This window comes from Vicugna pacos, chromosome 9 (assembly GCF_048564905.1).
Source record: "Vicugna pacos chromosome 9, VicPac4, whole genome shotgun sequence".
NCBI lineage: Eukaryota > Metazoa > Chordata > Mammalia > Artiodactyla > Camelidae > Vicugna > Vicugna pacos.
In genome coordinates, this window is record NC_132995.1 from 40847893 (window position 1) to 40864678 (window position 16786).

General features: G+C 51.5%; 1 protein-coding gene and 1 long non-coding RNA gene across 3 annotated transcripts in view; one reads left to right on the forward strand and one right to left on the reverse strand.

The window, feature by feature from the left end:
* Nucleotides 1–1772: 1772 nt before the first annotated feature.
* Nucleotides 1773–16786, reverse strand: part of RANBP10 (RAN binding protein 10) — a 60265-nt gene continuing 45251 nt past the window's right edge. Inside the window, exons 5-14 of one of the 2 annotated variants that reach the window (XM_006203706.4) lie at nt 14185–14207; nt 12201–12385; nt 9687–9799; nt 8153–8261; nt 7904–8052; nt 7506–7710; nt 6633–6754; nt 6017–6162; nt 5590–5701; nt 1773–5234 (exon numbers count right to left, since the gene is read on the reverse strand). In XM_006203706.4, the coding sequence (XP_006203768.1) occupies nt 5104–5234; nt 5590–5701; nt 6017–6162; nt 6633–6754; nt 7506–7710; nt 7904–8052; nt 8153–8261; nt 9687–9799; nt 12201–12385; nt 14185–14207 (1295 nt within the window). In that variant the 3' untranslated portion in view covers nt 1773–5103. Of the gene's footprint in view, nt 5235–5589; nt 5702–6016; nt 6163–6632; nt 6755–7505; nt 7711–7903; nt 8053–8152; nt 8262–9686; nt 9800–12200; nt 12386–13107; nt 14103–14184; nt 14208–16786 lie in introns of those variants that run through there. The other variant, XM_072967577.1, reaches the window with a different exon arrangement.
* On the forward strand, nt 6794–10588 carry LOC140698168 (uncharacterized). The gene is made up of 2 exons (XR_012075727.1): nt 6794–7365; nt 10119–10588. It is a non-coding gene; the product is annotated as an uncharacterized lncRNA (long non-coding RNA).

A 16786-nucleotide genomic window follows, 5' to 3' on the forward strand; every position in this document is an offset into this window, starting at 1 on the left:
ATCTTTCCAGAGCATCATCCTGTGCTGATATGTCCGTCAAGGTGAGGCAGTTGTTCCCTCTGAGACCTGCTGACCAGCAGGGCTATCCCTGTTTTGGCAGGAGGAGACAAGACTTCCTGCTATGGCTGCCACTTTTATGAGCATAGAAGGCTTCCAGTGATGAGAAATTGTAACCTCTAACTTCTTCTAATGGGGTTTTATCCCCTTATTCATTCCCTCTGGATTCTGAACAGCCAGGCAGAAAGGGAGAACCAAAGTGTCCTTGTGTTTGATCTGCTTTTCGGTCATGTTCTAAGTTTCACTCTGGAGCAGGATTTCTCAGCTGCACTGTTGAGATTTTGGGCCTGGTATTCTGTTGTGGAGGGTTGTCTGTGCATTGTAGGATGTTCAGCAGCATCCCTGGCCTCTACCCACTAAATGCAAGTAGCACCCCTACCCCATTGTGGCCACCAAAAATATTTTCAGACATTGCCAAATGTTCCCTGGGGGGCAAAATTGGTCCTGGTTGACAACCACCGGTCTAAAAGGAAAAGACTCTTCTGCATCTTTACTTACGGAACTAGGACATTTGTGCTTAATCTAATACACCACTCTTCTCCGTACACTAGCTTTTCCCTGAGAGTCCTGTAAAATACCCGAGTGAAACATTCTGTAGTAATGTCAAGTTTGGAAAATGCTGGGTTAAGCTACATGTCTTAACACAGAATTTTTAGAGCTTTTAATTAGCTAGTGATGTTCACTGAGCCATGACAGATTTCCTTTTTTACTGGGTCACAGAACCCTTTTCCAGTTCCAGGAACCATTTCTCTCTCAGATGTGGATTTATATGCTCCCCAGACCTCCCTACTCCAGTGCCTTTTAGCCACCACCCGTTCCCTTCTGTTCCCTATGTTATCTTGTGGATAATATATCCCTATATTATCCATCCTTTCAATCCAACCAAAAGCCTACATTTGCCTCGGCTCTTACTTCTCCAATCTCCCTCACATCTGGCCACTCATCCTGTGGTGCTAACATCCCCTAAATATTTCTCTAACCTGTCTTCTTGTGTCTGGCCTTGGCCTTCTAGCTGGTTTCTTTGCCTCCAGTGTTTTCCAGGTGGACAGCAGCACAATCTGTTTTATCTCCTCTGCATAAAGCCCTGGTGCCTTGCGAACAGGGGAGGCAGACTGAGGCAGTAGACAAATCACACCAAGGAGCGTACTCATAGAGGCAGAGTCGTCACATATACTGTGTCCCTATATGCCAGGCCCTGCCCTGTGCATGTTATAATCCTCTATCACCACAGGGTAGGAGAATCAGCCACAATTTAAGGATAGGGGAACTGAAGCTGAGAAAGATTAATCTTCTAGGGTCAACCTAACTAGGGTTTTTGGCATGAGCTCTTTTTCCTCGGACTGAAAGGAAGCTAACCTTAATACCCCTCAGAAGAGTTCTTTTTGACTGTCCAGTGTTTGTGGTGAGCATACTTGGAATGTATTAAAATCTTATTCTGAGGGGAGGAGATCCTATGGCCCACCTCTCTGAAGTTGAATATTCGACTTTTTCTTTGTCTCAGATGAAAGCTGTTTTGTGGGAGAGAATCAAAGCTAAGGGCCTATGCTATTTGGGGTTCTGCAAATGCCCAAAGTCTTGAGGGTCCTTGAGGAGACACCAAGAGCCTGCACACTCGAGAGGTGGGCTAGGAAGGGGCCAAGCCCTCTAGGACAGCTGTACCACACTAGGGGTGTCAATCCCAGTAAGACTCACAACAGACACCAGATACTCATGACTGCTCATGGATGTGTATTTTAATAAAAATAATTCTGTCAAAATACAACAGGAGTTTTTTCATCTCTCAAGTACAATTTAATAAGATGTTTTGTGTTAGAATTTTCTCTAAACCCTCCCACACCCAGAAGTTTCATGCTAATGCCAAGTATCAACTTGCGAGGACAAAGGCAGAACCAGTGTGCACAATGTGGAGGAAGTCTGTGTCGGCTGTAGTTACTAATGGAGGAAAACCCTATGCAAAGAGGTGGTGCCTGAGGTAGCCAGAGTCCACAGTCTGGCCACACCTCCAGGTACACAGGACTGGTGGTCAAGTAGGGCTCTGCTGCCCAGCTGCCACATGTGTGCATACCTGAGTTGTGAGCAACCAAACGAACTTTCAGCTTTGACAGGTTTCTGCCTCATCTTTGTGCTTAAGGGGTAGGAAGGTGCTGGGTGGCTGGGCAATCCCCACTTCTCCATCTTTTCGTGTCCCTGTTCTGCCAGCCTACACCCAGCCACAGACCCATGTGGGTGAGGAACAGGGGTTCTGGCTTTCTCTGTGTGTCTGCCAGTTTCTGCTCTGGAAGAAGCGACCATTTGGTGGCACAAAGGGAAAAGGTAAGTAGGGAAGGCTGCTCCTCCAGGGCTGGACAACCCAACAGAACCAGGTCTTCTTCCTGCCCACCTTAATTCAAGTCCAGCTCTTTACAGGGACTCCTCCCAGGTGCCTTCCTTACTCTTGGCCCCTGGAAGCAGGCTGGTAGGACTGGGTGGGCATAAGGGACTCCTCTGGCTGGCAGGCAGGCCTGAACTATCAGCAAGACAGTGGGCTCAAGCAGCTTGATTTTGGTCCTCTCCACGGCTTGTGGGGCAAAGGCTTATGTCCCGAAGGTAACCTGTCCAACTGGGACAGAGCCCCTCTGGAGAGGAACAGAGTAAACAACTTGGACTCAGCTGAAACAGTGAGATAAGGCACAGAAAATGGGGAGGTGGCCATGGGTACTGAGTGCAAGCCAGGCGGACACCCAACCCCAAGCAGCACACAGCTATCCTGAGCCCTCCTGGGCCCTCTCAGCCATTCCACAACCCAAGCCCAGGCACCCATCCCCATCCCTGACACACCCCTGAAGGTACCAGCTGCTCAGACACTGCTAGAGGCCTCACCAGCCTAACCCCTCACCTGCCATTCAGCTTTAGGACTACACATTGTTGTCCAATCCACAGGGATGAGGTTAGGCCCAGTTCTGCCACTAATTTGTTGTGTGACTTTGGTCAAGTCACTTAATCTCCTGGGCCTGTTTCCTTATCTATAAAAGGAGAGGACTGGTGGAGTAGGTGTTCTCGAAACTTCATTCCAGCTACAAAATCCTCTGGTTTTAATTTCCAATCCTGCTTGGCTCTGATCTGTTTCCAACCTCTAGGTTTAGGAGCTAGGCATCCCCAGCTTTGCAAAGGATGAGTTTCTTTTACAAACAGGACAAGACCTCCACGATGGGTCATGGTCTCTGGGCTGCCAGCTGAGGCCCTAGTGGGAACCAAGAAAAAGCAGTAGCCAATAGGATTATGTCTCAAGGCAGAACTCTGGGAAAGGACAGGGCCAGGGCCCTGACCCCATCACCAGTAGTTGGTCCAACTCAATCATCTCCCTTGTCCAGCTGGGGGCCCAATGAGACCTGGTGGGCACTCAATACCTCAGGCTGTTACCAACCATTCCTGTACCCATTGATAAAAGGAGCTTGTCCAGCCTAGATCCAGGCAGGGACTGAAGTTCAACTTCTGACTTTGCCCCTTTGCTGGGGCTGCTTGTGTGCCCCCTCCCATTGTGAAGCAGATGGGGAAATCCTGGTACTCCTCTGGGGAGGCCACCTCCCTTTCTTCTTCCTCAGCAGTCAGTCCTCTCCACAGATGGCCTGCCCAAGTCCCAGCAGCCTTCTTAGCCCTTCCTCCCTTGATTCCCTGATGCACTACTGGGACTGTTACTGACCCACCAGCTGTGAGGATCCACCTGACATGGATGATGGGACATCTGTAAAGCCCATGAGGTCCCTTCCTTGGGCCATCAAATACTCATAACAGTCTTTCCTAAGAGTGGCTGGGGCCAAACTGCAAGAAGCTGCCTGGCACAGATGCAGTAAGGCCTGGCCTAGCGGGTCAAGGGTTCCATCCACTCCAGCAACCAGCAGCCCAAGAATCTGTCTCCACAAGGTCTTGGCTTCTCAACAGAAAGCATCAATTCCATCAGAGCTGTGCAGAGATGGTGAAGATCCAGGCAGGAAGAAGGCAGCCCCTGTACTCAAGGGCCTCTGTCCTGGGAATGGAGACTTCTTTCCCGCAGCCTGACACACAGCAGCTTCCAGGTCAAAGGCAGGTAGTCTCCAGGCAATCAATTTAGAGTAAATGAATTATTTGGCCATCTTAACAATAAGGGAAGGCAGGATGTTGAAAGGGGAGAGAGAGGGGCAAGGCAGGCAGTGAGAGGCAGGGTAGAATGGCAGACAGCGTGCTTGGCCAAGGACTTTCTACTCCCTTGCTTTGCTGTGTAGCCCTGGGCCAACTCTTCTCTTCACTGGACTCTTGGCCCTGCAGTTCTCTGCTCAGTCTGGCGCTCAGGGTCCTAGGACCCACACCTCTTAGATGCTACAACCAGCTTAACCTGACCTGCGCACTGTGTGCCCCCCACCCCAATGCCTACTGGGCTCCCCTAAGCTGGAGCTGGGCCTGTGGCTCAACAAAGGGGAAGCCTGAAATAAACAAACCACTTGGCTGAGGTGACAGAGATTTTTTTTTTTAGTGAGTAGGACTCAAAACATACGGTATCTGGACAGCTTCACCCAAGAGGTGCTGGACCACTAACACTACGATAAATACTGTGTCTTTTTTTAATATATATATTTATATATATAATCTCATTTTTTTTACTTATGAAAATAATAAGCTATCACCAACTTGGATAGGCTTCATCACTAAATTAGCAGAAACCAGCTCAGCACAAACTCTCCAGAGATAAATACTGGTGGCTCAGTCAGGAGGAAAAAAAAAAGATTTAAAAAACCCAACCCCTCCTCAAAACAACCCCCTCTTCAAAGTAGAAGGCGCTACATGAGAATAACCAGCCAATACTGTGTCATAGGCTGCTGCACGCGAAGTGGGGGCGAGAGAGAGAGAGACCGAGAGTGGGGAAAAAGAAAGGAAGGAAGGGAAAGAAAGAAAGGAAGGAAGAGGGGAGGCCAGGCAGGAGGAGTGGACTCCGCCCATGGCTTCCAGGTCCCTGCACCAGGTGCCGATGGAGAGCAGGGCTGCTCTAGCCCTGGGGCCGAGGGAGGGCCAGGCAGGACCAACCAGCGTGGTCAGCTAGTGCAAGTAGTCGTCAACTCTGGCAAAGGAGCAAGATCCTAGGCCCGCTCGGGCCATGAGCCGTAGACATTCAGAAGCTTGGCCCAGGGCGAGCATCAGAGGGGGCTGCTTTGGCAGGTTCTGAGACTCTGTGGAGGAGAGACGAGGCCTGGTCACTGTCCTCTCAAGGTTTGGGCTCAGAGAGCGAAAGGTAGAGGGAGTGACAGAATCTCTTGGAATAGAGTGTTCATGTGTCTCTGTATGTGTGTCCCAGTCACCAGGCCATGACCCTACGGTCAGTCTATGGCCCATCATGATCGAGCCAGCCAACTCAGTTGGGCCAGGGGAGGTCAGGGAAGCCCAAGACTCCTGTGGGCCACCAGAGAGCCTCTGGGCAGAGCTCACTGCCCTGACTGGACAAGGCAGCAGCAATTCCTAGGGAGGTGGGAGGGGGCCACCCTAGGCACTTATAGGCCAGCTTCTCTTTTTGTTAGATCCACTTACCTAAAATGGCGCTGTTGAGGGCAGCACACACAGGCTCCCTCTGGATGGGGTCAAGCTGCTGGCCAACTGGGCAGCTCCAAGGGTCTGAGTATGCCAGCAGGCTAAAGGCATCCTAAGGGACAGGGCACTCTTGAGAGGACTGTGGCACACACACCACACACACCCCTCCATGGCTCCATGGGGATATAAGGCCCTGCGTAATAACCAGTGAGGGCACAGCATACCCCAAATGTACGGTTGGGCAGGGTTGTATCCCCCCCAGAACCTAGAGAGGGTAGGGTACACCCCAGATGTCCTGTTTCCTACTGCAGACTTGACTGGAGCCTGCTCTGTCCTATTGCTGCTGCCCCCAGTGCCCTCCCAGAGTCCCCTTGCCCCACCACCAAATGGGGGACCTCTCCGTATGAGGGCTTGGCTTGTTCTATACCTGCAGCATCTCCGTGTGGGCCAAATTCTTGCCATATTCCCGGCCCAGCTGCTCACTCAGTGCCTGCAACTCACGGCCAAACAGGATAATCCTTTCTGTGGCAGCCTGATTGCCCCCACAGAGCTGCCGCCGAGGATGCCCATCATCTGCAGCAGAGAACACATTAGTAGGGGTGAGGACTAGGGTGGGGACCCCAAAGAGAACATGGCAAGAAGGACCTTGGCTGGGGGTGGGGTGGTGTAGCTTCTGCTAGAGGCAACTGAGGCTGAGAGGATCACATGGACCATCCATAGCTAAGCTGTTTTTAGTCAACTAACACACAGTGTAGGAGTCAGACAGGACTCAGAAGCTTTCCTTCTCCCTACCCTGTACAAGATGCATAAGTGTTCATAAGGGTGCCCACTCTCACCAACTCCCTCTGGCCTCAAATGTAGGGAACTTAGTCTTGGCAGTAGGCCAAGACCTTCCCAAATCAAGAACCCATTCATGACTGGCTAAGGAGACAGTGAACCAAATCTGGTTAGACCTTCTCAAGGTACCAAAACCTGTCAGGGGAGAGGATACCTGGACTGAGCAGTGCCACCTGTAGAACACCATTTGAGGGCACGGTCCTTACCCATGCTGGACTCATCCGTCTGCAGGTCCTCATGCTTGTAGGCGCCATTGACGATGCGGGTGGACATGCTCTCCAGCACACCATTGGGGTAATGCTCCGCCTCCATCTCCATCTCACTGTCACTGTGGAGAAGGGATGAGGTGGGAGTTGACCAAGGGGATGTGGTTGGACCAGCCTGGTTGGGCCTCCATTCAGGCTTTGGCCACAGGTTGCTGTGGGTAAACTGAGAGCCCCTAAGAGCATGAAAGGACAGCTCAGGCTTCCCAGGCTCCAACACTTGCCCCTACTGTGACATCAGCCATCCCCAGAGGCTTGTCACCTGATTCCTACTCTTGTCCCAGTGCTGCCTCTGTGCCCCTCCCCTCCCTGGCCCTCTTCTGAATTGGTACACCCACTTCTATAGATCCTCCCACCCACACTGACCAGGGCAGGTGAGCCCTGATAGGTATCTCTGGAAGCCAAAGTCAAGTCAGCCCTGAAGCACACCCAGGGGGCTGCTGAAAGGCACCAATAGTCTTCAGTCTAAAACCCCTGCCTGCCCAACCTGGCTGATTACAAGCCAAGCCCAGTAAAAGCTCCTTTAGTATAGACCCTGGGAGTTCTGAGAGGCCTGGTATCCTCGAAGGCAATCACATTCTCAGTGTCAGCACCTCTGGAGAAAGACAGGGGCAAGGAAAGTGCCAGCTGAATCGCAAGTAGGACCAGAAGCCAGAGCCAATGCCTGGTCTGACAGGTCAGTAGCTACTATTCCAGGCACAGACCTGGGATGGAGGTAGAGGGCAAAGGGCAGGATGGTATTCAAAGGACAGGCCGCAGTGGGCCCAACTGGTGCAGAGCAGAAGGCAGGAAGAAGAAGCTGAGCAGAACAGGCACCTGGTCTCCTGGTTACTGGTGCTGCTGTGGGGCTGGGACTTGGTGGAATCTGTTGAGTTGGACTCGGAGTAATTGACGGAGGATGGGGATGAGGAGGACGAGGAGGATGAGGAGGAAGAGGAGGAGCTGGGCGCAGGGTATTTACTGTGGTTCTGTTTGCTCTTGGTGGATGCGACGCCATTGCTGCAGCTGGGACTGTCTGCTCCTAAAAGCCGAGGGACAATCAGAAGAGGAGGGGCAGCTTGCCATCAAGCAGGGCCCGAGGAATAACTACAGTGGCCCCATTCCCCTTCCCCCAAATCCAGCAGCAATTCCTGAGCCCATCCCAGGGAAAGGTACATGGGTGGCCTTGCTTCTCCACACCAGTTCTTCCCAGAGCCCTCTGGAGAGTGGCTGACCTGTGTTGTGCATGTGGGAACTACTGGGGCCGTGGCGGGGGCTGAGGCTGGGGGAGCCAGGATAGCTGTCCTGGGACTTGGGGCTTCGGGAGCTCAAGCTGCGGACCTCACTGTCAGTCCCATTCACCATCTCCACAAATTGTCGGCACCTGCAGAAGGAGCAGAGCAGCAATGCTCTGGGCTTGGTCGGGGTTTTATGTTCCCATCACCAGCTGGGCTATGGGGAAGCTGGTGGTGCCCAAAACTTACTTGAGCATGAAGAGTAGGTTGGGGTTGTGCTCCAGCAATCCTGGATAGAAGCGCTGTGTGGTCTCAATGGCCTCACCCACCCGGCCCTCCAACACCAACTTCTGGATCTCTGCAGAGAGCAAGAACACAGCAGTGAGCGAGGGGCTGCAGACCTTCCTTACAGCCACACGTCTCCACACTGCCAGCCCCAAGCACAGACCAGCCGACAGTCAAGTGGGCTGGTTCAGAATGGCATGCCGGGTCGAGATGCTCACAGAAGAGGCTGAAGAAAGAACATGGCCGACCAGCCCCACAATAGAGCCTGGTTTCTGCCACGTGTCAGGGAATCCTCAAAGAATAAAAGGGGAAAGTGGAGGGGGCACTCTCAGCAGGAGGATGAGTTTGGAGGCCTGCTCCTATGGAGTACAGGTTGCCAGGGACCTGGGTGGAGGGAGGGGTCCTGGCTGGGGGGAGCATGATCTGGTGATGGGCACCCAGGCAGCTTGATGGTCCTAGGAGCTCCTCTTCAGACAGACTGCTCTCCTTTCAGGCCTGGCAGTGGGATGGCAATGTGAGCTCATGGTTTCTGGGCCAAGGCCCATATCTTGGCAGTCTTCAGGGGCTGCGGCATGCTCCCTGCTGAGAGGAGGTCATCCTCCTCACACTGGCATCTCTGACGTTGACACCTCTCAGGCCATCAGCATCTTGCTCTTGCCCTGGGGCCTGGTGCGTCTTGCTGGGAGCGACTTCTGGGTCTGAGGCTCTCTCATTCGCAGATCCCAAGTCTGGGATCCCTTTCCGTCTGTCTGGCTGGACGTAGCTTCTCTGGGAGACACAGACACATGCACATACACAGAGACGACAGGCTCAGAGAGACGCAAGCAGGCACACACAGACACATGTCCACACACACCTACTCTCCCGTACTCTCGTCTCCTCTTCCTATCTCCTTTCTGGGCTGCTTCCTCTTTCCCAACACCCTCCTTCCACAAAAGAGCCCCAAACACGCAGTATGCAGGCCAGTATGAACACCAGGAAAATTTCCTTTGGCTCCTTCCTTTGGTTGTCTACAAAGGGCAGGACCAGAGGTGGGAAGCAGAGAGAGGTCTACCACAGCGGCCACAGAGCATCAACCTTCCCTGTCTTGACTACTTCAGGCCTGTCTCTGGTCGGGGACAGGCAGAACTATTAAAGTTGAGTAAACAGTGGGAAAGGCAGGGCATTGGGCTAGTAAGATGCAAACATACTCTTTCCAAAAGAGGAGCGGGATCTAGCCATGCCAGGCCCCAGTCTGCACCAGGCCGTTAGACTGTACATTAGGGAGGCTGCCCCAAGACATTCCCATGCTGCTGGACTGTCCTGGACAGTGTTGTCTTAAAAGAGGGACAGAAGCAGGGCCTGGGGCTGGGTTGGGGCTATGGGCTAATCTCCTGGTAGTAGAACTGAGCTGAACAGACTCCTGGCAGGTTACCTAAGGCTGCTAGGAGCCAGAGAGCAGAATGAGGGACAAGTAAGGGAGGGAAGGAGGGAGAAGGGAGAGGAGAATCAACCTTACTTTGTCTGTTCTTTATGGACGCTTGTTCTTCCTGAATCGGGGTTTCAGTCATTCGGGCAAAAGCTGTGGCCGTGGCACAATACCCATGATGAACCAGGTAAGACGAGACCATGCTAGAAGAAAGGAAACGCTCAAGGTGACACTTAAGAACTACATTTCTCACTGACCCCCTGATTGGACAGGCTATCTCCCTGATTAGGTCTTCTCTAAACACATCTTAAAGGTGCATCCTCCATAGAATGAGAATAAAGGGGCTGAAATAAAATGAAAACTTCCCCTAGAGCTCATGCAGTCAGGCAGGGGAGGGGCAGGTCATCACATCTGTCCTCACAGCTTGGAGGATTAACTGTAGTTTCTCTGGAATATGCTGCCCACAAGCGGGCAAGTATGATAACAAAAGTACTCACACAGGCACATACCATCTCCTTACAGAAGCGGCTGCCTCCTGTGACCTGCAGCAAACCCAGAGACGCCGACAGTCTCTCTGAGGGCTTCCTGGAAGGGCAGCCAGCCAAGCAGTCTGGCAGCTGCCCAGACAGCAATGATGCATGCCATATGCATACCTTCTACAAACACAGGAGCTCCTCTGCAGGCCGCCCCACATGCCCGGCAGAAGCATTCCTGCTCACCAGGTGAAACTGGCCCTCAGGAGTGCTGGCTCTAGAGGGTGACGGGGAGCGAACCCACAACCCAAGTTACTCCACAATGTGCCAAAAATCAGGGGCCCAAGAAGCCAAGGTATCAAGCAACCACATGGCCAACAGGAACACAATCTTTGGGAAATGGCCCTCAGAAGCACAACACCCAGAAAGTATTTAATCCCATCCAAAACTGGCTAAGCAGTGGTACACATAAAGCCCTCATATCTGACGTGTAAAGAAGTGAATACCCTGCTGTGTGCATATGTTGATGTCATTATTATAGTTGTCTGGAGGGCTGTCATATGGAAGGCACAGAAGTTCAGCTGTGTGTCCCCTCGTGTTTTTAGGGTAAATGAGATGATACATATAAAGTGTCTAGCACAAAGTAAGAAGTCAGTATATACAACCTCTTATTATAAATTGTATATAATATTTATCATACTATACTCTGAATAAGAATTATAATAATTATAAACACAAGGGCAAAAATTCTTGACAAAACATGGTTCAGATGAGTCTATTATGCACATCAGAAGCCAATAAAATGTACAGTCCCTTTGACTCAGTGGAAGTCCACTTTCCACTTCTTGAAAGGATACCAAGAAAATAATCTTAAATGTGGAAAACTCTTTACATACAAAAGGGTTACCTACACAAGCAAAAGAGAGGAAATAACCTGAACCTCCACCAAGGGAAGCCACCCAAGGGGCTTGCAGCAAATGTGTCTCTGAGATAATATACTCATTAACAATGTTCATAAAATTAAGTTGTATAAAATCACAGGATACAAGTTATAGGCAGGTTTGGCAAATACTACGTATGAACACACACAGGCACACAGATACATACATGTAAACAAATATACCCATGTGCTGAGCCTGGGGCCTGTCAGCTGAGAGTATCAATCCCTCCCCCACACAGCTGGGGCAGCTCCACCTCTCCCCTTGTCTGTCCCAGCAAGTCTGCTGTAGGGACTAGCACCGTGCTGGCCCTCTGAGGAAGAGCTTCTTACGAGTTCTGGGGGCTGGAAACAAGATGTAGTAGTACTGCTATTCCTGAGAAGGGTCTGGCCACAGAGCCCCTGCCTCGGACCTCCCTTAGGGCCTGCCTCAGTATCAATCCCTCAAGAAAGGAAGGCTGCACAAAGAACCTAGTGTGCACCCCACCCCCACCCACCAGACCCTGGTACCCTGGTGTCTGCAGGGCAATGTCCAGGGCTAGTGGAAGCCCAGCCCTTCTCTGTCAACCCTTGGGAGCCAAGCTAACAAGCTAACCATCTCCTGGCAGAGTGGGTATGGGTCACTGCCTCACTCAGGCCTACAACTGGCAAGTGGAAAAGAGACCCATACCTTAGGATTCTCAGCAAGACTGGCTCCCAGGAGAGTCTGGGAATTAATCAGTCAAGAGCCAGCTAGGCTGGCCCTAGGGAGAACTCTCTTCCCACCATCACTGCCATGGATGCAAGAGACTTAGCTGGATGCTGACCCTGAGAGGTGACCTGAGGCCACAGTCATGGCATGAGGGATACTCTCTATGATGGGAAAAAAGTCCACAGAGGAAGAGACCATAGGACGTCCTAATACATCCTCTGCAAAATGACCTGGGGAAGGAAAACAGCCCTGCTAGTGATATAACATACAGGGCCTTCTGATCCAGTTGAGGGGGGCAAGGTTTAACTAGGAGCAGCTCTGGAGAATTGAACTAAGAAAGGAGCAGGAGAGCAGCAGGCAGAGTCAACCTGGTAGTGCTTTCCAGAAGGAACACTACCCATTGGAGTTCATAAGAGCAGCTTGTTAGCAGTACAGGGGCCTATAGGAGAGTAAGGCCCCTGGGATGGGGCAGGGCTGGGTAAGGGCGGGAGCGGGGCACTCACTTCTGCAGCACCGCCTGCCACTCGCCAAGCCGGGCACTGATGGGGAAGCAGTGGACAGTGCCCTGGACCTTGGCACGCCACTCTCGCATGTAGTCCTCAATGTCAAACAGGAAGGGCTGCTGCCCAAAGTTGGCGTCCACAATCTCCCCAGGTGTCTGCAGGCCTACGGTGGGGTAGAGGTTGGCCTGAGGAGGAGAATGAAATGTCAGTTGGGCCCTGAGTGCAATGGGGCAGCAGGGCCTGGCCTCATCTCACCTCCGGTGCAGAGGGGGAAGGCGCTGGCTCCTGCAGGCTGTTGCTTTGGCTTTGAGAGAATTGTGGCATGGATGGGGGAGGTAGGGCTAAGCCTCATTCTGCCCACCTCCCTAGCAGAGACAATATGTCCCAAAGCTTGAGGGGAGAAAGAAAAAAAAAAAACAAGCCAGGCTCAACATGGAGTCTCTTGCCCTGCCTCAGAGGCTACAATGTCCGCAAAGGCCAAGGTCCCCCTTTAGGACTCGGCCATGGCACAGAGAGGCAGGGCGTGCTCCACGACCCTGCAGGTGTGCCTGTGAAGATCTGCTGCTGGGGTAGATGATGGCTCCTCTCAGAAAGATCCAGGACCAAGGGATCCCTTTGCCACAAAAAAAAGGGGTATATGAGGGGGCAGGGAGGGATGGGGGGGAGACAAGAAAGGAGAGGAGGAAGAGGAGAGCATGGCAGCCAAGGTGGTTAAGTAGTCTGGACCCCCTGACAGTAAAAGGGTAAAGAAAGGCTGCTGTCCTTCCTGTCTGAGACTCACTAAGAGGAGGATCTTGGTGTAGGACTCCCCACTTCCCATCTCTCCCCTGCCTTGACCAGCTTTTGCCAGGTCTCTCCCTCACTCAGTGCCTCCTATAGCTCCCACTGCCACAGCCCAATGTCTCACCAGCCTCCTCCCTACTGTCCCTGGGCCTCCTGTCTTCTCTTTCACCTTCCGTCCTCAGGCCACGTGTCACTTCTGAGTATCACGTGCCTTTAACTTCACACTGGGTTCAGTTTTTCTAGTACTTGGTGACATACTGCCACATTCACATCTGGTTGTTTCATGTCACATCTCCATACTAGGCTCTTCCCCACTCAGCGTCAGAATTTTCCTCCTGTGTTTCTTCTCTTTGCCTAAGACCACAGTCCCTCTCTGGGGACTCCAGATAGAAGGGAAGGATTCTGATCCATAAATAGGAGTTCTAACAGGATCCTAGGTGCTGCAGTCTGGGCTTCAGAAGGCTCCTCAGATCACGAGGGCATTTCTTATTCCAAGGGCTCCATAGGGGTGCCCAGGATCCCAAAGCAGCCCCCAGAGTCAGCAAACCCTTCCTCCTTCCAGAATCCAGCCAGGACATATAGAGCCAGGCCAGGCTCCCAGCATTCTGGGTGGAGGCCCTGCATATGACAAGGCCTGCGATGACTCATAATAAAGAAGGACTGGGATGCAGGAGGCAGGATGAGCCCTGAACTAAGCCAGCAGGATACCACCCTTTTCCAAGAGGAGAAAACCCCATAAAGCTCATGTCTCTGGCTCAGGGGCACCCTGCATAGTAGCAGGCTCAGTCCCCTGGGGCACTGGCTTTTCAGACCTGTCTCCCTAACACTTCAGGAACAATTTTCTATACTCTGCACACTGGTCCACTGGCTGTAGGCCACAAAGAACTAGTTCAGACCAACTGAGCCATGGAGCTACCCTCATCTCTACCCACACTGCACTCCTCCCCCTCCCAGCTGCCTTTGGAAATGCCACAAATCACTGTCACCTGTTACAAGTTATAGAGGACAATCAGGCCTTGCCATTGGAGAGAAAGGAAGGCTGGCAGGTACCCCTACTGGTACCTTCAACCTGATGGCACAGTACACATCCCTGGTTGGGGAAAGGGCAGGACTCCATACCCTGAACTTGCAGGTACCACCATGCCCCATCCCAGTCAGCCCCCAGGGACTCAGAGCCAGGAGATCCAGCAGCAGTACTTACCGGGAGGTCTGTGAAGGCTATACCTGTGGAGAGAGAGGAATAGTCATCAGGCCACTTGTTTTCCCATGCCTCTGCAGGCCCCCAGAGGGTCCATCACAATGCCTGGGGGAGGGCTGGTTGCCACATCTCCCCTAAGGTGGAGGCCAAGCACAGGCCAAGGACTGGTAGGTTTACATCCCGACCTTCCTTTGCTGAGTGGCTTGGCCAGAAGGGAAGTCAGATATTTGGGTATCTGCCCAAAGCATTTCTACCCTCTCAGGGAAAACTTTCCAGAAAGGACTAAACCCAAATGATCTACCCTGAGGTCTCTCCAGGCCTGATTTTTCTCTTGATCCAACATGTATTTATGGAGACCTACTGTGCATGCCATCTTCTATCCATTACCTCATCTGATTCTCTTACCAACCCTGGGAAGCAGGCTTTCTTATCCCATTTTACAGAAGTGAAAAGTAAGCCTCATTTAACCCCTTAAATGATTTGCCAACAGTCATAAAACTAGCAAAAATTAGTGGGACTGGACTCACTCCTAGGCACAAATATCACCTCTAAGCTGACAGAGCAGTGGAGGCCGGTGGGGGGGTGGCAGCTGCCCATCTCCAGCCCATATCTGCCCAGAGTCCCCAGAGATTCCAAGTTGACAAAGCCCAGGTTAACACTGGCCTGTGTACCCTCTAAACCTTCCTGGCAAGAGAGGAACCTCAGTCCTGAATCAGAAGTGAGGGTAGAGGGGAGCAGGACCACAAACATGGGTAGGTCTGAGCAAGAGAGGGGCTTCAAAATATGTACTACAAAGAAAAAAAAACACACACACAAAAAAACACCTGAGCCCTGAGAAATGACTCAGGGCCAAAGGAGACTCTCCCAGGACTCACAGCCCTCCCATTTTTTTAGATAAATCCTTATATCTTCTAGAAACTCCTAAGCTTTTGGCCTGAGAGGTTTTCAAACCACTGACTACTTAGAAGTCCCAGTCTGCTCCCCCAACTCCATCCAGAAAAGAAATCAAAACCCAGAAAGACAGAACAGGTGACCGTCTAACAATAGGTCTCCCAGTAAACCTGGGGTCAGAATCCTAACAGCCAGCCAGCACAACCCATATGCTTCCTCTGTGCTGGGCACTGGGCTCATGTCTTACAAGGAAGAATTTAATCCTCAGAACAATCTTGGAAGATGTATACTGTCTCTCACACTAGTTTCAGATGAAAAAACCAAGGCACAGAGAGATTGTTTACATTCTTTACCGGGCTATTTGGCTCCTCAATGAAAGAAGCTCATAAACTCCATGATCTGCCTGCTTGAGGCCACTTCTGAGCCCCACATGCAAAGTCAGCATCAAAGAACTAGCAGGATGGAATCTGGAAGCCCCTCTGTACCCATGAGGAGACCTCAATGTCCACCCTCCAGGTCTGCGTGGGAGCTGCCCTCATGGATCTCAGTGTGGCCAGGCTACTGCTGCTATACTCCTAGGCTCATGCAGAGGCCCACAGAACTCTGGAAGAAGGGGGAGCCAGGCTCCATCAGTTATCTGCAGTGTGACCTTTGGCAAGCTACCCAACCTCTCTGAACCCATCGGAAAAAAGAGGGTAATGATAATCCCAATACCTCAAGAAGAAAGGAGAAACAGATTCTCTGTGAAAGCTGCTTTGTAAACTGTGAGGTCTAGGTACAAGCTGGCTGCAGTTGTGCCACAGGATGAGTCAATTGCCACACATCTGGGCAGGGGACAACGTACCCGGGCTTGCCCAGCTCTAGCTCAATATGGCACTCAGGAAGGACATGGCCTTGAGGTGCTTCCAGGAGGATTAGGAAAGAGGCTACTCCACCCCCTATTGCACTGGATAAGGATAACATTGCTCCCCAAAGCCCTGCAGGTCTCTGGGAGCCTCTGCAAGGCCATTATGATGGAAAGATCTGAAGTGGCCTATAGGAAGATCTGAGAAGGTCCAGGTAAAGATCAAAGATGTAAATAGGATATTCAAACCTGCTGATAAGAAGTGTCCTAAGCCAAACAGACATAGGTCAGGGGCCACTGAGGCTGAGGGTATAAAGAGCTTGTGAGAGAGCACAGATCTGTATAAAAATGACTCTGCGAGTATGTTGACTACTTGTGGATGAGACATCAGTCTCCTATCTTCATTCACTCAGTGCTCATTCATCCTTCCATCAAGCCAGGCCCTGTGATAGGCACTAGGGAACCAGTTGCAGGCCTGACCCTAAAGTACCAGGAGTAGGGAGGCCAGAGGCAGGAAACATCACTCTGCTTCTCTAAAGGGAGAAAGGTTCTGTTGTTTGAGAGCAGTGACTGGCTCACTGATTCCACATGAGATGCTGAAGTACATTACATTGATAAGCTGGCTTGTGGAAAGGAAACAAGGTCATTAGAAAGATTCATCAAGTAGTATACCACTAAGAGTTCACTGACTTTCTATTAAATTCTGTGATCTAGAAAATGCAGAGGACAAGTCATAAACACTTTTAGTAAGGTCTCAGTAGTATCCTTGTGGACAAGACAGAAAAACATGAGTTTCAAACTAATATAATGAAGGGATTCTTAAATGGCTGGTGTTACCTGGACAAGCTATAGGCTGAAGGACTCAAATCT